Source organism: Esox lucius, chromosome 10 (assembly GCF_011004845.1).
Source record: "Esox lucius isolate fEsoLuc1 chromosome 10, fEsoLuc1.pri, whole genome shotgun sequence".
Taxonomy (NCBI): Eukaryota; Metazoa; Chordata; class Actinopteri; order Esociformes; family Esocidae; genus Esox; species Esox lucius.
In genome coordinates this window covers 4,155,874-4,176,013 of record NC_047578.1, presented here as the reverse complement: position 1 = coordinate 4,176,013, position 20,140 = coordinate 4,155,874, and the positions used below count along the sequence as shown (strand labels likewise).

Below are 20,140 nucleotides of genomic sequence, written 5' to 3'. Positions count from 1 at the left end.
AACATTATTTCCAGTCACAGAGCACCAGAACCTAATCTAGTCGCCTGGTCTCCTTCAAATCAGAAATGGAGGTTTAGGACATCAGGGGTGTGCAGTTAATTTGCTGGTGGAAGCTTATAAGCGAGAGGTGTATCAGCCGGACTGGAGGTGGCTATCCCTAAAAGGTTGATGTACAGGATTCTTTTAAGTGCCCAACTTTGTCCTTCGGGGCGTGGTTTGAAGTCATGTGCACTATTAAAACATTGCTCAGTTGCTATGCAATGTGTGAATGCCATTTCAGGTACAGCAAACACGTCCCAGGGCCCTCAGAGAGCTGTTTGAAATCAATGTTTGGCCTTAGCTGAACCCAGTGGTTATATGCCATGCTGAGAAGCGGCTCGATGAGCATGCAGTTAATCTTGTACCTGAGTGTAACACGATGCTTGGAGGTACAGTTGCCCTTTATCCAGCTCTTCCTGACTAACCACACAGGACAACAAAAACATCTTTTCCTTTCTTTACAGATTTAGGAGCATCATTCAGTAAACTCAGCGTGCTGCAACACTGGGCTTGTAGCTAATACCTTGCCTTGCGGTGGTTGCATCCTTTCAATAGAATGTGATGGACATTGGTAGTTAAGTACCAAGCTGGTTTTAGGAGTACTAAACAACACATGTAATCTTGTTGTGGTTCAACATTCACCTACACAAGTCCATAATCTTCACTGATCCTTGAGTGACAACCTATTTATTAGTAAGTATGTGGGTTGTATGAGAGAGAAAGACAAAGGGAGATGGAGAGAAAGTGTACACGTGCTTGGATGGAGTGTATAACAGCTGGCAATATTTACTGGTTTAAATAGGCCTACTACACACATAGGCTGCACCAGACTGCAGGCCAAGGTGTAATTGCTCTAAATACTCTGGGTGGAGTCTTTTTATACACAGACGTATACGATTCGGCGTTTAACTTATTACCATCTCCATAGAGGGCAGAAAGGCAGAACAAGCCTTAGATCGGTATCTGGGGGCAAAATTCAGGGAAGCGCGCGACAACATTCGAAACGGCGCGAGTAGGCGGCGCCAAATCAGCCACAATCGCGCTGAGCTCACTTCCTTTTTATTCGGGGGTCGCGTGCTTTTGTCTCCATTTTCATTTCGACAGTCAACGCGCCGCAACAGGAGAGCCCCGCCGTCCTCGTCATCAGCCGCGCGGTACCAGCGAGAGCTGTTCATGCAAAGCACTAAAATTAATCTGCGTGAAGAAGTGGATATTTTTACTCACCGCTTACATAACAGGACTATATTTTCATTTGTTGTTTCCTTTTTTGCTTACACGAAGACTGTTTCTATTGAACAATTGATTCAGATTTTTCCATTACTAACTGTCTGATTAACACTCAAAATGGAGAATCAAGAAAGCAAGTACCTCCCGGAGCTTCTCGCGGAGAAGGACAGTTTGGATGCATCGTTTACGCACGCAATGAAACTTTTATCTGCAGGTAAAAATGTTATGTGTTAAATTTACTGCTACCACCTGTCTAAGGGATTTATATTGTATTACTATACGTTGTTTTTCTTATGCGTTTTAAAAAGGCTGGACGGGACGGGTAGCTGAAAACAATAAACCCTTTCATACCCTGTTATTACAACCCGTCTTCTAAGTGCAGTTGGTGACACGTGATCTGCAAACGGTTTACCAACCGTTGGTTGTAGTATTTGGAATTAAACAATGACATATTAATTTAATTTACTATCGACTTTCTCTTGGATATGCGCTCGGAAATACTAATACATTGAAGCTGCAGCCCTCTGTTCCTTAATGGGCTCTGTGTCCGCAAACCCGCGGGGGGTGGGGGGGGGGCAAGGATGGTATTTGCTGGGGTGTTATTGTGTGTTTCCTGTACCAATGTTGTTAATCCAGAAATAATTTGTATTTCGGATGGGGGTGATTGCACAAGGGGACAATGTTTATCCGAAAACCAGCACGCTTGCCGCTCTGAAACGTGTGCTCCCCCGTCAACTCTCGGCAAACGTTGTTTATTTTGAGCATAATTATTGGGTGTGGAGAGACGAAAAACGTTTCTTTATGACAAGCAACACGACTCAGCCAAGGGCAGATGACTAAAATGTTCATCAGCTGGGGGTTATAACCGAGTTTAACGTGATGCATTGTAATGCCTTTTTGAGTAGATTCATTCTAACGGCGTCAATTACAGAAAAGGCTGTGGAGACGTTGTTTGCCTGTCATGCCTTCATCGTGTAACAAAGTAGCGTTGGCCCGCCTGAACATGGTTCTATTGTTATAAGAGGCCCTGCTTGGTGTTTAGAGCATGCTTCCATGACACATCTTCATAGTCGGGGCCAAAGAATCATGTACAATACATAATCTCCATGTCAATTACATTTTAGTCTCTGACCAGGCGCAATGGATGTCGCTAAAACCAGCTATTTATGTTCAGGCTAAAAGCCAACATATTGCATATTTGGGCAATGTTGTAAGGTTGAGATGCGAAAGCCACATCACATCCAGTTGTTGAACCTTTCTGAAAAGTCAAGTGAAATAGTTGGATCTGAGACATATTTTCCCTAAAAAAGTGTTTTTGCCTGGGTCTTGTGACTTTCTGTTTGTGTTTTAATGAACACAGACTGTGTAATGAAAATATGCTCTACAGTGTGCTTACAAAAGTAGTTTGGCCCACCATTTAATGTGGGTTTTGGTTTATTTTTAATTGGCCAGTTTCCCAGAGACACATTAAGCTTGGTCCTGTACTAAAAAGATCTTTCACCGAAGGCTCACCATTGGTAGTGATATTTAGTCCAGGACAGGGCTTAATCTGTGTTGAGAGAACTGGTACAAAATGATTTATAGCCAGGTGACCTGAACTGTGAGCTGTGTCCTATTGGGGTGACAGTTAGTCTAACGGTTGGAGCAGCTGAGCAGTAATTTTTCTAGATCAGAGCAAGAGATTCCAGAGCAAACAAGGTAACAAATCTGTTCTGTCCCAGATTGAGGCAGCATTTCCGAAGACCGGTGACAAATACCCCAATATTATCATCATAGGCATTTTGCTGATTATATTCTAGACGATATGTAGCACATACTAGATGAAATGGCATTTTAATAGGGCAGTTGATGGAAACCAAAAAAACTAGTGATTCGCCGTTAACGTTATAAACTTATCATTATATTTTTTGTTGTCGCACCAATTCAGGTAAATTATGGAGATATTTTTCCGCCTGTCAGCCGGCTCAAGTTTTTGAAATTCTACGTTGTTGTTAGGATCCTATCGAGCCAACTGGTTAGCGCAGTAAAGACATGTTTTATCATTGCAGTAGAAATCACTTGCTGTATTTGATTCAAATTGGCTTGGTGTTTTTGAAGCACTCAGAATGCTTCAAGGTGGTTTTCTACTTAGCCTCTCACAGCAACTCACCTGGCAGAATGCAATGCTCTGTGGTGTCAGAAGGTCCTAACCTGGAATATGACAAGATGAATATAAACTCTGTTATTAACTCAGAAATATAGACTGAGAACTGGCGTCAGCGGTGACCTTGCCTGTCACCTTTAAAGGTCATGGCTGAGTGGTGGGCAACAAGAGCCTTTCTAAAAACAGGTTGCTTTGAGGTAGCAACGGCATATTTCTCTGTGGCTTTGTCCGTCGTGAAGCTGTCGGCCGATGGTGATTAGAATTCATAATACGCTGCTGTACTGACGGGGCCCATGGGTCTGGCACGGGGTGGTGCAGATTTTCTCAGTTCCCCCCAGGGGTGGTTGTCACTGTGCTAGCCTACTGTAGTGCCTGGAAGGTTCCTGTGCGGGGGAGGACGATGTGTGTCTGTGCGATTGAGGTTGGCAACGGTGAACTCTGAACATTGCAAACGCCTGGCGCCTTTATGGGACAGCGGGCAGTTGGACTGCTCCAAGTAAATAGACCCAGACACTCTCTGCTAGTGCCGGGAACTGTGGTTGGCGTAATGGCCCATTGCATGCTGGGAACTTGTCATGGTGTGGTGTCAGGAGGGGGTCGGGAGAACGCCACGGTTTGATGGACTCAGGGTTCTTTTCCAGTGGATGCGAGGTGTGATCGGTGACGGGACACGTCCACATTTATCAGGTCAAAACATTTTTCTGTGGGTGTTTGCGCATTTACACAGCCTGTAATCCGTTTGCAACAAGGCGACGGGAGTTTGCACATCAACTGATTGAATAATACTCCTGTAGAAATCGAGAGAATCCAGAAAGGGGAGCCCAAGAAGGACGGAGGGGACACGTACCTGGACCTGTTCACCGTCAAGAACATCAAACTGAAGGAGCGAGTGCTGATACCGGTCAAACAGTATCCCAAGGTGAGCTGGCTCTCTTCTACATCCTGTTCTGTCATCCTCCCATCTCGGTTTCTCTTCCCTGTAACTTGCTGCGGCACAGTGCTGGGGACTCCTGTATAGGACCGGCAACTAGCGGTCAAATATCAACCCAGGCAGAGCCTATTTTCCAGGTGGCCAGGGTGACCCACGTGTTACGGCTACTGACCCTTGACAACGAGGGCCAGTCATTCTGGGTTGCTGACCCGTGGCCAGGGTTCCTTTCTGGTCATCTGGGCAGCTTTTTGTAGACCGGGGTTCATCCTGTCAGAGCTTTTGGTGTCTGGAGTAACACTGGTTTGATTTGCTATATCTTTTCTAATTCGCTGGTGTTCCCGATTGGCTAAAGATTCCAGTCCCCTGTGATCCAATATCTGGGTAAATTCCTGATTAGAATGAGAGAGATTTTTTTTTCTTCCCTACAGATTCATTATAGAGTGTCTCTGTTCTCTGACATATTTCAGGGATTAAGAGAGTTAGAACATTTCATGATACAAACCTTGTCCCTGAGGGCAAGAGAATGTCCTTCCAGACTGTTTTATAAAGTACCACTAAACTAGTTATTTTGTCCTTCTTATATTATATTACACACCCTGTGATGTTTAAATATTGTTTTTTTGTAGACATTCTGTAATGTTCAGACATGATTCTTTTTGTAGATGTTTTAAATGTTTTAATCCTATTCTTTTTGTAGATTTTCTGTAATGTTCCGTAGTCTTAACCTGTCTCGTTCTCCCTGGTTCCAGTTCAACTTTGTGGGGAAGATTCTAGGCCCTCAGGGCAACACAATCAAACGCCTTCAAGAAGAGACTGGCGCCAAGATCTCAGTACTTGGGAAGGGCTCAATGAGGGACAAGGCCAAGGTCAGATGCTGATGCATACAGTACCTGTTTTACACACATACACACCCCGATATAGCTAACACACGTCACAAAACACCATGTTATAAACCCACGTCATATACAGCTGTCATACACGTTATAAACCCACATCATATACAGCTAATATACACATGTTATAAACCCATGTTATATACAGCCGTCATACACATGTTATAAACCCATGTTATAGACAGCTGTCAAACACATGTTATAAACCCACGTCATATACAGCTAATATACACATGTTATAAACCCATGTTATATACAGCTGTCATACACATGTTATAAACCCATGTTATATACAGCTGTCATACACATGTTATAAACCCATGTTATAGACAGCTGTCATACACGTTATAAACCCACGTCATATACAGCTGCCAAACACATTATAAACCCATGTCATATACAGCTGTCATACACGTTATAAACCCATGTCATATACAGCTGTCATACACATGTTATAAACCCACGTCATATACAGCTGTCATACACATGTTATAAACCCATGTCATATACAGCTAATATACACGTTATAAACCCATGTTATATACACCTGTCATACACATGTCATATACATCTGTCATACGAATGTTAATAAGATGTTAAGAACACTTTTATAAACACAATTGTTCAAAATGCTGATTTTCTGAAAGCCGAGCTATTTGGTATTTCATCAGATAATAATTTATCGCTTTACAGAAGCAATAAGGCATCTTAGTGGTTTCTGGTATATTACCACAGCCTAGTACTGTTTCCAGACACTTGATTTGTCGTGCCTTAGAACAGCTCTTATTCGTGCTATGTAGTCCATATACCACAGCCCCTAATGTCCTAGTACTTAAATATAACCACCTGTCAAGAAGCAGTCGTCTACACCTGACATGGGCTTTTACTGGGCAAAGGCTCATTGGGGGACAAAGCAATTGGGAGATAGAACGTGGAGGACAAATGCCAAAAATGCCACCTGTCGTGGCCGACCTGTTGAACGCTCGGCCCGTGAAGCTGTCACGTTTTACACCCTGTCGTATAAAGCTGTCATGTACACCAGACATTCTACAAATGGCTAATAGACACACGCCTCATAAAGCGGTGTCATGTTATACACCTGTCATAAAAAAATAAATAATAATAATCTGCAGACAGCGCTGCATGTCTGCGACTCCCACACAGGCCCGTTTCCCCTGTAATGGAGTCAGCAGGCCATTATGGCCACCGCCCTGTGGTTTGTCAAGTTGTCCACTAGTTTATTATCATGAGGTAGTTTTGCCACGGGGATTGTTTCGACTCTTCACTGGCCGACTGAGTGCTTGTGGGTGTGTGTGTGTGTTACGTGGCTCTAACCGTTCCGTCTCGCCGGGTTTCAGGAGGAGGGTCTGAGGAAAGGCGGCGAGCCCAAGTACGCCCACCTGACCATGGAGCTCCACGTGTTCATTGAGGTGTTTGCTCCGGTCCCCGACGCCTATCTGCGCATGGCGCACGCCATGGAGGAGGTCAAGAAGTTTCTCTTCCCGGTAAGGCACCAGGCTCCAGCGCCCTGTCAGAGCTGCGATCAGGTCTGGACGCCCAGGCTTTCATTTTTATATTTTAGTCATTCAGCTAGCACCCTTATCCTTTGCGACATGCAGTAGTACGGAGTGCATACATTTCTGACCCGGTCCCCTGTGGGAATCAAACACGCCACCTTGGGCGTTGCAAGCAACATGCTTTACCGACTAAGCTACGCAAGACGCGTCTCCACAGCCTCTGTCATTATCTGTCTGGCATATCAGTCAACGACAAACCCGTACATAGAGTGGCAGCCTGGGAGTTGGTGCTTTTACGCCCAGCTAACCCGGATGGTTATCGCTTTGGTATCGATTGCCGCGTTTGAACGGTGTGCTCTGCGTCGCTAGACAGACGGGCCGAACGCTGTGTCCGCTCACCTGGAATAACCAGGTTCGACTGGTCCATCGGCCTGAGCAGGTAAGCAGTCAGCTTAGCGGGAATTGGGTCACTTTCTCCTCGTAGGGCTTTGAATGCGTCTAAGACTGCAGTGTCAGGTGACGTGTGCCAGTGGGGGGGGGGTGTCACTCTGTCCCCAGACGCCTGTCTCACTCTGGGGTCACGCTGGGGCCAGCATTATTATAGCTGCCAGATTGTACACGTGGCTTTTTATTCTGGAATGAGTAAAAACTGTTGGAATTAGTTTGAATTCCAGTTAGTTTTCAAATTGACCAAAATTCCAATTCCAAAACGTCCAGATTGAAAAATAAACGAACCCCTACCCAGTTGACCAAAGCAGAAGCACTTTAAAAAAAAAAAAAGAAAAGAAGTGAAATTGCGCTCCCCCATACAACCTACTCACTACATTCATCAAACACAGAACAACGCTAAGCCGCACTGTTTTTAGTAGGAGAGTTTTCGATCTGCAGAGGTCCCATTGTAGTCTAGCAGGGATATCAGGCACTTTTCTTCCCCCTGGGGGACAGGGGACCAGTAGGGTGGGCAGGTTTTATTCCCCCAGCCCAGCACTTATACATCAGTCCTTGCGGTGTGCCAGTACTATCTGTGTTATGTTACTAATGCATTCTGGGAAATGTCTGTATTGCATCCAGTGCTTGCGGCAGAGGTAAACCAATATGGGTTTCTGAGGGGCATCTCAGTGGACAGCATTCTTGACCCTGGTGGCCCAATTCCTTGAGCATTGAGGACCATCACATGCTTTATTCCATTCTGTAGTGGTGCAAATTATGTTCCTAATTCTGAAAAATGGCTAAAATTGTTTTCACTATGCGGTAATTGCATGTTTTTCCCCCGGAAAGATGCATAAATCATGTAGATGATTATACTCATTTGTTTGGAATATATTGACCAGCACTGGTTTGGATGTGTGCTATTTCCCTAAGTGGACCATCTTGTTTAGTCACCATGTTATTAGCGTAGTGTTTTACATTGCAGTTATTATCCCCATGAAAATTGGTCTAGGTTACTTCCCCTTCATTTATCTAGTTGAAAGAAAATTGGTCTAGGTTACTTGGCTTAATGTAGCTTGTTTAATAAAAATAGTTCTGTGTCACTTAGCTTTGTTTATCTAGTTTAATGGCAGTTTTTATTTTCTATGAATCATGTTCTGGTGGCAGATCAGACCCCAGGGTTAAGCTCAACTGATTCATCATTGAGTCAACCAATCACTTAATTTCTGCCGTCAGGATGGATTTGTCTCTAGCACAAGATTCATAATGCACAAGTCTAACCTGCTAGGTTGAAGTGGGTCCCCTTTGCTAACCTTGTTTTTCTGGTGTTATGGGTATGCAAAAAAAACGTGTCCAATTTCGTGACCCAAAAATCCTCAGTGCAACATTAGTCATCTCGGCTAACAACCACCCGATGTTTAGCCGTTTATGAACTACCTAGGTAAGAATTTTCTAATTCAAAGCCCCGTATTGACTGCCTAGCTTGTTAAACAAAGGCAAAGCCATGTTGCTCATGGCGATGGATTAATATGTAATCAGACAAATGGCAGTCTTCTGTGTGCTGCCACTCAAAACGATCAGGGCATAGGGCTACCCAGCTCTTAATGCAAGTCCCAAACGTCACCCTGATCCCTTTGCAGTTCACTCCATTGACCAGATGTAGCCTTACGCACCCTTTTTAGAAGTCGTTCAGTAAATAGGGCCCCGTTTAGAATACAGAGCCAATTTTTGCGGTCTGTTGAGACCAGGCCGCTGCCCAAATTTCACCCAGTTTCCTGAGATGTTGCCCTGGTCAAAACTAGGTGTCTGTGTGAAGAGGAGGGTGCCATTCAGGAAGCTGCCTCCGGTCCTACGCGTTGATTGGTTCACAGCGCTAACCTCTCCCTTCTTTAGACGGTTTGACTGTGGGTTTGATTGGGTGCGCAAGGTACTTCCCCACGCAGGAGTTTGATTGAGCCTCTCCAATGAACAGGGACTGTCAGTGTGAAAGATTTACAGCGTTGTAGATTGTCTGTTGGTTTTACGCTGTTTGCATGCGTAGGGAGACGTACAGCAGAGAGCTTTATGGTGCCTGGTACCCAGCTCTCTCAGCCTGGAGACGGATGCTTTGTGTTGAGCAACCTACTAATAGCCTCTCCTCTCTCATCTTGTCCTCCCTTCATCCATCCATCCCGCCCTCCCTTCTCCTCTTGCACCTGTCGTCGTCTCTCCTCTCACTCCTCTCCGTGCTTCTGCCTAACCTCCACATCTCGCTCATCTCTCGTCCACCTTCTTCTTTCCCTCTCCGTGCAGGACATGATGGACGACATCTGTCAGGAGCAGTTCATGGAGATGGGTTATCTGAACGGCGGCCAGGAGCTCGTGCCAGGCGCTCCACGGGGCAGAGCGGGGCCGTTGGGTCCTAGAGGTCGGGGAGGGCCGCCCGGACAACCTGGAACACCTAGGTAACTGCAGAACCGCACATGCACAGGCACACAGGTAACAGACACACAGGTAACCACAGACAGACACCCAGATAACAGACTGACACCCAGATAACAGACAGACAGGTAACCACAGACAGACACCCAGATAACAGACTGACACCCAGATAACAGACAGACAGGTAACCACAGACAGACACCCAGATAACAGACTGACACCCAGATAACAGACAGACAGGTAACCACAGACAGACACCCAGATAACAGACTGACACCCAGATAACAGAAAGACAGGTAACTACAGACAGACACCCCGATAACAGACAGACACCCAGATAACATACTGACAGGAACCACAGACAGACAACCCGATAACAGACAGACACCCCGATAACAGACAGACAGGTAACCGCAGACAGACACCCAGATAACAGACAGACAAGTAACCACAGACAGACACCCAGTTAACATACTGACAGGAACCACGGACAGACATCCAGATAACAGACAGACAGGTAACTACAGAACTGGTCTGTGTTCAATCAAATAACACTATTCTCTCTCTCTCTCTCTCTCTCTCTCTCTGTATTTTCTACTCTGCTCCTCTCTGCAGGGGCAGGGGTATGCCTCCGCGAGGAGGTGCCACCAGGGGGGTTGTAACCCGCGGTGGGCCAGCCAGAGGCGGGGTAGCGAGGGGGGCGTCGGCAGGCCGCGGGGGACCTCCAGCTGCCCCGGGCCGAGGTACCGCAGCCCCCCGGGCCAGACCCCCTGCTCCTGGGGGACCAGCGAGGATGCCCCCTCCACCCTCCCACCAGCAGCACCAGCACGCTGCGGCCACTGAACAATACGAGGAATATGTGAGTTAAACCACATGAAGGAATTCATTTGGGCAGCTCAGCTCACACAACCCAGTAGGAGAAAGCACACCTTAGTCCATGAAGTAGATACTGGCAAAGTCAGTGGTTAATGATGACTGAAGATGCATTCTGCACATAACAAACATTTGTTAAAATTGAGATGGATGTGGGGAACTGGGAACCGTCTCACCGGATGGACGTTACTAGTGTAGCAGGTACCCAGCGGGTAATTTATTACTGTGAAGAGCTCAGTAAAACCTTTACTACATCCACCTTTAAAAGACCTTGGCACAAGTTAAATGACGATTTGAGAACTTCCCCTGTCGTGTCTGAATTCAGCTTCATTTGGGCTGTGTACATCTTTGTTATTTTTCTTGTCGGCAGCCGATGAGGGCTAGAATGTTATTGTAGCGTGAAAAACAGCAATATGTCATGCTAGACCCACATTAAAATGCAGTTAAACTGGCTCTGTTTAGCAGGCCCTGGTGGAATGTCCTTGTTGCATCTGTGTAAAACATAAATACATGCAATAAAGCACTTTATTCCAGGTGACCACTCTGAACATTCAGCATGTGACTGGACTGTAGTTAAAGGAATGTTATTCTAAATGTTTTTTGTTCTTTCGCCCCCTCTTCTCTTTTCGACCCCTTTGCTCTTTTTGTGTCCTTTTCTTCCTCTTTTTCTGTCTTTCTCTCTCTCTTTCTTTAATTCTCTAGACCTATGAGGAGAGCTACACGGAGCCAGCATACGAGTCATACGACAGTTACTACAGCCAACCACAGGCGTGAGTCATTAATCTAATCTGCCATTGGCTCTCATCAGGCACACACGGGCCGTCTCATCTTCTTGCTCGTCAGGGGGCCACACATATCCAAGTTGCACACTGGATTATAAAATTATGGGAATGTTGTGACCGAAACAGACTATAATTGTAGACTGAAAAGTGAACTTCCCTAGTTTTTTAAAGTTAATTATGTAGGAGAACCTTCCCTAGCCAAGATTATTTTATGGGAATTCATGTGTATTTCAGTTCTAGAAAAATATCTTCAGCTTTAACCATGTCTGGGTTATTCACATGGCTACCCAGTTAGCTACTTTAGTTATCTGTGATTGTGTTTTCAAATGGCTAACCAGTTAGCTACTTCAGTTAACTCTGGTGGGGTTTTCACAATGGCTAACCAGTTAGCTACTTCAGTTAACTCTGGTGGGGTTTTCACAATGGCTAACCTGTTAGCTACTTTAGTTAACTGTGATTGTGTTTTCACAATGGCTAACCAGTTAGCTATTTCAGTTAACTGTGGTTGGGTTTTCACATGGCTAGCCAGTTAGCTACTTCAGTTAACTGTGGTTGGGTTTTTACATGGCTAACCAGCTGGCTGCTTTAGCTGGGTTATACCTTGGCTAGCAGTAGCTAGTAGAAATACACAATTCAAGGGATATGTTTTATAAATTAAGTGCAACTTGAGAAGTGTGTTAGTTATGCTGCCTGTTTAGCTGGCTAGCTTGGACTGCTACCGATTGAAATCTTATTTATCTCCTTTTTATTCTTCTAGAGAGCCGGAATACTACGACTACGGGCATGGAGAGACACAGGAAGCATATGAGCCCTATGGTAAGATTCACTGTAAAATACAGACAGCAACATGTGTTTAATAAACCCTTGTCTTATTGAAGTGCGTTGGGTGGAAACGTCTACATGACAACTTGAGAAGCTTGTTTTTGTAATTACGTTTCTGTTGGTTTTTTTGCCTTGTCTTTTCCGTCTGTGGTCTGTCTGTGTGTCTACCCCCTCCAGCCCAGGACGACTGGAACGGGAACCAGAGGGCAGCCTCAGGGGGAAAGGCCCCCCCCGCCCGAGCGACTAAGGGCCCTTACCGAGAACACCCCTATAGACAGTACTGACCTCTCCATGACAACGCCTGCCTAGTGACCAACACAACCACCGCTTACGGGCTGTCCCGGCAACCACCAACCTGTCGACCACAGCAGCTCTCGCTTTAAGCAACCCTCGACAAAAGTAATTGTCCGTTGTTTTTCTCGTTTTGGTATTTTCTACTTCGCTGGACTTTTGAGAACAGAAAATCAGGATTGCGACTGATCGAAGCTTGTTTGAGATTTCATTCTCAGTGACCCTAAAACTTTTTTTTAAGATGGGCTAGAGAAGAGAACTTGCAAGGTTTTTTGTTTTTGTTTGGTTTTACATTTTTGTTTATTTTGCTGTTTTTATTTCCGACCCTTTCTCTCCCTTGGCTTGTTTTGCATTGTTGACAGTAAACATTTTTTGATGTTTGGATTTAAAGTCACTTCAGTGGATTTAGATACTTTTTATCCACCCTTTTTAATTATTTTTATTTTAAAAAAGACTGTTGAGGGACAGTTGCAGATTCCCATTTAGGCTACATTTCAAAATTCTGTTTAATATAGCAAAATAAAATGAAACTTAAACGCTGTTTCAATTATGTAATATAGAACAAACAAAAATGTTAAATGAAGTCTAAGGAGACAGTTAAACATTTTTTAATGGAATTTGCAGCAGCAACCTATTCATTCTTGATTTTATAATTCCCATTTGTTTTAAATAGTCTTTAATTAAAAGTTGTCAATTTAGAATTAGGCAGCAGCGATATATAATGATATTTTGTCATTGCACATTAGAGTTTTGAAATATAGCCGTAATCGCCACTGTTGAGATGGACTGTCCTCATATCCTTAATTTGTTTAAAGTTGTAAAAACAATTTAAGTTAACTTTATTATGGCTCTACAGTCAAAATGTCTTTAAGAAAATGATGGCCATGAATTGGCCTCATGTCATGATAAAAGAAATTTCACATGTCAGTACAGGATCTTTATTGGTTTATCTGAGTCTATAAACTGCATGTAAAAACGACGCAATGAAGGATTGGGACAAAAATCTCCACATGGGTCTTCTCTTTCTACAGAGAAGGGATCCTGCATCTTATTAATCTGAACTCTTGTACATACTTTAAAAACGTGCAATCTGTACGTATTCACTATTCTGTACCCGCTCCATTAAAATGCATTATGCTCCATGTGTAAGGCTTGCCTAAATAGGTTACTACTAAATCTGTCCAAAAGATGTTTTGCAGCAGTTTGTCAATAAAGACTAGTTTGTTTTTCTATGAAACTCCGTAACTTGGTTTATTTCTTTTCCTGTCCTAGTAAAATTTGAAATGCCAATTTTTAAATAACATATAACAGTCTAGCTATAGGTGTTTTGCTTTTTATTTCTCTTCAAATACGTCTTTTTAAATTTAAATGAATTGTATTGTAGTCTGAAGGCAAAGTTAACCGTTACCAAATGATGTCTTGGTTGATTATTTAAAAAAGCAGCAGTACTTATCCTTTCTCTCTCTTTCTATACTTTTAAAAAGGACCCTGAGGTAAGACCTCTTAAATAACCTGGATAGCTTCCTAATGTGTATAGCGCTCTATGGCATTGAATGCCTGGGTATGTATCAACACTTTTTCAATCCATCTATCCTGTGGTATTAGTCGGCAATGAGAAATGCTTTGCTAGAAACACCTGTTAGTAAATTAACTGAACTCAAACCATTTAAGTCTTAGATTTCAGGGTTTTTACCCGATGTTGATGTCATGTGTTGAGGCTCGAAGGTTAGTAAAGAGTGTAATGGCAGTTCACTAGGGGAGATGGTTTTAACTGTAATCACTCCACTATAAAGGTAACCCCAACCCTAAATGTGTAATTTGGTAGTGTGTTTATACATTGAATTAATCTTCTGGTAAATGCGTGCAATTTAGTTAAAGAAGAATTCTAGTCATGTTAAAAAAAAAAAGACTAATAAAAAGTAATGAAAAACGTAACTTCCAATATTATTCTAGTTCTAGATTTCATTTTCTAAAATAACTGTTCTGTATACTAACAAAATACCCAACAGTAGAATAGTATTAATGCAACTCTTGCTAAAATGAAAATCTGCAAAGCCGAATCTATATCAATATCCTGACCAGTTAAGCTGCTGCTACTTTTTCTTTGCAATATCGGTGTAAGTGTTTCTACATATTACAATGATTAAGATTTTTTACTTGTAGAGAGTAATGTCAAAAAGCCTGAGTTGCATGCCTACAACTCTATAGACGTTGCATGATCTTGAATGAACCCGCTCGGGTTTTTCCACTCGTTGCTGATTTGCGGTGTCTTCCCGCAGGCCCAGACCAGATATGGGTCAGTGAAGGAGGCTGGCTTACTGGGAAGACGAGCGTGGCTCACTGCAGGGAAGAGGCACTGTTTATCTCAGGTATGCGTTTATTTTGATGAAGGCATTACGAAAGTCTTGTGGAGTGTTGCCAAAATCTGTGTTCATTAATGCTCTTACAGATGATTTGTCAACCTAGGATCAGATGTTAAAACATAAATGTGAATAACAGGACAATAAGAATGTGACCCTATATCAGCACTTATACTGTGGGGCACTTGATAAATGCGTTGATTTATCGTCTTGCTGTCAACGAGGCTGGTACTGAATATGCTCATTTCAGGGATGCGTGTTGCTAATTAATCAATTAGTCCTCTCACTTCTTCATGAGATCCATTCTGGATGGAAGTCTGTTTTACTAAAGGGTTTTTGGCAGTTATGTTTGTATAGATCAAATCAAACAATTCAAAACCCTTTCTGGGCGGAGCTCCAGTAGTGCTTACAGGATTAGTGTGGTAGGGGCAGCCGTGTGTGAGGACGGCAGAGGAATCACTGGTAAAAAAACACGGCAGTATATCCATGCTGATTTCTTGGTGCAGAGCACACTGCGGTCAAAACTGACTTCAGTTTTCGTGTTCATGCTTTCCTCTGTTGTTTTGCGTTGTGCTCCAGCTCCGTACACAGAGAGCACCGACAGGGTCCTTGAGACATCCAGTGAAAATGTGGCCACAGTTAGCCAGCAGTCCGTTCAAAAACCCCTGGGAGCTGCGACAACAGTGTTATTTGAGTTATGGCCACGCAAGAGCAGGTTCCGAGCTGTCGCGGCCCAGTTAGCATGCTGCAAATGAGCAGTAGTTCAGTTCGTATCGAGCCTCACCTTGGCATCCATGCAGTATGTCGAGACTCATGTAGCCGTATTAACAACTCATGCATCCCAAATTGCACCCCCTTCCCTAGATAGCGCACCACTTTTGAGTCCCTAGATCAGAACGAGTGCACAGCTTAGGCAATATAAGGTATCGTTTAGCTCACAGCCCTAAAACGTTTTTTTACCAAGTACCAATGTTCTTTTTTAGGGCTGTGAGCTAATCCCGCTACTGGGATTTGGGCAATCCCAGTAGCTGAATAAACTGATTATGACTACTGGGAGATGACAGATTCCCGAGATCTCAGGTTATGACGGAGTCATCGTGGGAGCTTCAGGGGATATGTATAATGGAGCCTGCTGGAAGGGAAGAAAAGAAAACCCAAGCGACAGTAGTGTCAGAACTACATTAAAGCCAGTTCTTAATTGGGGTTAGAGTTTTAGACAAGCAGCACTGAGTCCTTCCCAACCTGGCCAGATAGAGCTTCCGCTGTATTTTTCTGAACAATCAGCCGACCGTCCTTAACTGGCCATTCGTTTCAGAGCCGTCGGAACAGAGCTAATTCAGATCGTTTGAGGGGATTGAACGTCGTTGATTAACATCAGTGTAGTACTTGGCCTGACTTAGTGCATGCTAATATGTTGGTTGTTTTCCCCTGTGCTTCTGTAGCAGCATTACAGGACATTTCCGGAGCTTCGCCTTGGGGTCCACGGTGAAGACGGACCCAGTGCAGAGCACCACTCCTGGGGAATGCCTGGAAGGATAACAGGATGCCCAGAGGATCTGGGAGCAGACCTATGGGGAAAAAGAACCAAGCTGATTCTAGTAACAGCCTAGCCAAGCTATGAGGCATCTTATCAAGATCTGGAACAGCACAGGGGGATGGACTTGAGCCTCTTAAATGAGCTAGTACACCTTGTGGGAAATTACACCAACAGGCTATCCTGATATTACTAGGGAACACTCTGAGCCAGGGCAGCCTACAGTAGGCAGTGAATGCATTTTTGCATTTGCCCCCGCATGGGAATCAAACCCACAACACTCGCATTGCAAGTGCCATGGTCTGCCAACTGAGCCACACAGAACATAAATGACTCTACATTTGAGTGAATGGTTGTTTGAAACCGTATTTCCCGTTTACTGTTATAGCACTTTCAATACTGAGCGCAAATGTAATAGTTTTCTCTAGAAACTACCGTCTCTAGTAAAAGGAACTTTGTAAATCTATGAAAATATATACGCCATGAATATGACCACCCAAGCTGCAACCAGCTGTGAAATTGGTTTCAATTTCCCTTCAATTACTTATCTTTTCTTTGGGTTGACTGCATTTTTACTTATTGCAAGGCGAGCTGTATTTTGCACCTCACAGACACTAAGTCTAGAGAAGGTTCAATGGACTCCTTTAACAGACCCAGCCCCTGTCCACATCTGTTCCTTTGTCTCCATGGTAAATTACCATGGTAAATTTGTCTCTGTGCTTGTGAACCCAAGGCGCCCCCGAGAGTGAGTCTGTTTCGTGCGATGCGTTCGCTGCCTGACATGTTGTTCACACACTGGATATCACCCTGACACGCACGTACACGTGCACACGCCCGGGCATTTAACACCCCGCGTTGCCCTCAGGACATGAGATGCTAATGTGAAACGCATTTGCATGTACTTTCCACCTAAATATGCAAAGCTTTTGGAACGAACATTGGCTTTCTCACCTCACTTCGTCGTCCAAGTATGGTAATGCCTGCTGAGATCTGGCCGTGAGGGAGAAGTGTCTAAGAGATGCGGCAAGATGGCCAGCATTATCTCCGTTGCCTTGGCGGCTGACTCCTGGTGTGTGTGTGTGTGTGTGTGGGATTTTCATGTGTGTGTCAATACAGTGACACTGCATTACTGAATTAAACCAAAGAACCATTCAGTCACACTGTCCCCCTCTGTGTAGCTAAATCGGCATCAGTCAATTCTGGGTCCTAAACGGATCACTGTTCTTTTTTTATAGTGCACTATTTTGACTAGGGCCCCTTAAGGAGGAGAGTACCAGTTGGGACATAGCCCCCCTCTGCACCTCCATTTAACAATCTGAAGATTGGAGGTTTAGCAGACACGTCGGACGATCACAGAAATGGATGCATAACGGAATGAAAACGTCCCCCAATGTTGATGGCTTTCCAGCAATGTTTTGTTTTTCCCATCAGCAAGGTTGCCCAGTTGATTTCATTTGGGCATTTTATCTGGGTTGAATTGGCTCGTCTGAGTCATTGGGTGGTTGAAATGGTTCTGATGTAAAATGAAAATGCAAAACGGAATGGTACGCGTTGCCTCGCCAACCATGTTGACAGACTGTGAATTACCTTGTCAGATTTTATGTTTTTGCGTTCTTATAAAGACTATATTCCACCAAACTATATTCAATAAAAGTGACTGTTTTCAAGTTACAGATGTGCCTCTGTGGTTTCTTTTTTTTTTGCTTAGATTTTACCCCACCCCAGCCTCAATCTCCGTCCAGGGGTGGGGGAGAACGGAGGCAAGGGTTTTGTTTAGTAGGGGTGGAAGACCGGTGTGTGAATGGTTTAAAGTCAGGGAATTAGCCCCACCCCTTCAGATGGAGGTGGAGATGTTAACGTGCGCGTGTGTTTGTGTGTGTGCTGAGGTGTGGCAGACAGCTGGCAGCGTGGGTGGGCGATAGGACGGTGTCATTTCTTTTCTAACACGCTTGCAGCCTGGCACCTCGTTGAGGAGGATGACGATGTTTAAAGACCTGTTTTTCTTGGACTCGATGCTCATGCCCACACATTGTGGCTTTACTGAGAATGCAAGTCTCCCCCTTTGGAACAGATTCAGGGTCAGCCAACCTTCAGTGCTGACTTTAATCAACTGAGCTAAAGCCTGACCACCAGTGACGTCATTGCCAGTGACCTCATCACCAGTGACCTCGTTGCCAATGACCTCACCACCAGTGACCTTGTTGCCATTTGACCACACCACCAGTGACCTTGTTGCCAGTGACCTCACCAACAGTGACCTCTTTGCCAATGACCTCATCACCAGTGACCTCGTTGCCAGTGACTTCACCACCAGTGACCTCGTTGCCAATGACCTCATTATCAGTGACCTCGTTGCCAATGACCTCATTATCAGTGACCTCGTTGCCAATGACCTCACCACCAGTGACCTCATCACCAGTGACCTCGTCACCTGTGGCCAAACAGTACAACATTTAACCAAACTGATACTGTTGTCTTTTAATGTTTTCTTTGTGTGCGTGACATTCTTTGCGTGAGATATACAGCACTGTGCAAAATTCTTGGACACCTGAAAGTCGAACTAAAGCCATTTATTTGAGTAGTTTTAATTGAAATATATTTATATATAATATATATTAATATTTTATATTATTTTGACAAATGAACACTTACTATCCAAATAAAAAACTTGGTTCGACTTTCAGGTACATAAGACTTTTGCACAGTACTGTATATACGTATGTTCAGCCAAATTTTACACTTGGAGTGCAGGTACAAGAAAAACATAGCCTTGCCAAGCAAAGACCATCAATCAGAAAGTCGACACTATATATTACATGCTTATCGCTCTGCTTTTGTAGTGTTATGAGAAAAACCCCTAAAGCCAATGTCATTTTTTATTAGGTGAGCAAACTACCGGTTATGAGAATTCTGAGTAATCTCTATACACTATCATTTAAACTGTTGAGGCCACATTACGCAACCTTCTTTTGTCTATACTTAAAGGCTTAAAGGGATATTTTTTGAGATTTTGGCAAATAATCCCTTTATCTACTTCCCTAGAGTCAGATGAACTGATGGATTCTTATGTCTCTGTTTCCAGCAGGCAAATATTCAGAAGTACTTTTCTAAGCCAATGCACAACTAAAAACTGAGTTATCTGTTTACTATGCCACGTAAACTGTTAAAGCTGCACTGCTCAACCTTGCTTTTGTTACTACTTTAGGCTTAATTTCGGTTTAATATAATTTTCATTAGATCCATGTTTACATACACTCACCTAACGGATTATTAGGAACACCATACTAATACTGTGTTTGACCCCCTTTCGCTTTCAGAACTGCCTTAATTCTATGTGGCATTGATCCAACAAGGGGCTGAAAGCATTCTTTAGAAATGTTTTGCCCATATTGATAGGATAGCATCTTGCAGTTGATGGAGATTTGTGGGATGCACATCCAGGGCACGAAGCTCCCATTCCACCACATCCCAAAGATGCTCTATTGGGTTGAGATCTGGTGACTGTGGGGGCCATTTCAGTACAGTGAACTCATTGTCATGTTCAAGAAACCAATTTGAAATGATTTGAGCTTTTTGACATGGTGCATTATCCTGCTGGAAGTAGCCATCAGAGGATGGGTACATGGTGGTCATAAAGGGATGGACATGGTCAGAAACAATGCTCAGGTAGGCCTTGGCATTTAAACCATGCCCAATTGGCACTAAGGGGCCTAAAGTGTGCCAAGAAAACATCCCCCACACCATTACACCACCACCACCAGCTTGCACAGTGGTAACAAGGCATGATGGATCCTTGTTCTCATTCTGTTTACGCCAAATTCTGACTCTATCATCTGAATGTCTCAACAGAAATCGAGACTCATCAGACCAGGCAACAT

At 43.9% G+C, this 20,140-nt stretch overlaps 1 protein-coding gene across 3 annotated transcripts; it reads left to right on the top strand.

Annotated features, from left to right (window-relative positions):
- Positions 1 to 1,001: 1,001 nt before the first annotated feature.
- On the top strand, positions 1,002 to 17,933 carry khdrbs1b (KH domain containing, RNA binding, signal transduction associated 1b). 3 transcript variants are annotated; one of them, XR_829619.4, is made up of 11 exons: positions 1,002 to 1,480; positions 4,204 to 4,328; positions 5,090 to 5,206; positions 6,592 to 6,738; positions 9,472 to 9,623; positions 10,216 to 10,459; positions 11,176 to 11,243; positions 12,013 to 12,071; positions 12,255 to 12,476; positions 14,648 to 14,737; positions 16,171 to 17,933. XR_829619.4 is itself a non-coding variant. In XM_010904725.4 (9 exons), the coding sequence occupies exons 1-9, from the start codon at positions 1,384 to 1,386 to the stop codon at positions 12,359 to 12,361; spliced, it is 1,116 nt and encodes a 371-aa protein (XP_010903027.1). In that variant the 5' UTR covers positions 1,002 to 1,383; the 3' UTR covers positions 12,362 to 13,605. The 3 variants fall into 3 exon arrangements, 1 of the variants encoding a protein (XP_010903027.1); XR_002197339.2 differs by having other exon boundaries at positions 13,853 to 14,737; XM_010904725.4 differs by lacking the exons at positions 14,648 to 14,737; positions 16,171 to 17,933 and having other exon boundaries at positions 12,255 to 13,605.
- Positions 17,934 to 20,140: the final 2,207 nt, after the last annotated feature.

What these genes read in the sequence shown, in the direction of transcription:
- khdrbs1b (XM_010904725.4), top strand. Translation starts at nt 1,384, where the DNA reads ATGGAGAATCAAGAAAGCAAGTACCTCCCGGAGCTTCTCGCGGAGAAG. An exon ending in TCAAGAAGTTTCTCTTCCCG is followed by an intron (nt 6,739 to 9,471) that starts GTAAGGCACCAG and finishes CTCTCCGTGCAG; the next exon opens with GACATGATGGACGACATCTG. An exon ending in CTGAACAATACGAGGAATAT is followed by an intron (nt 10,460 to 11,175) that starts GTGAGTTAAACC and finishes TTAATTCTCTAG; the next exon opens with ACCTATGAGGAGAGCTACAC.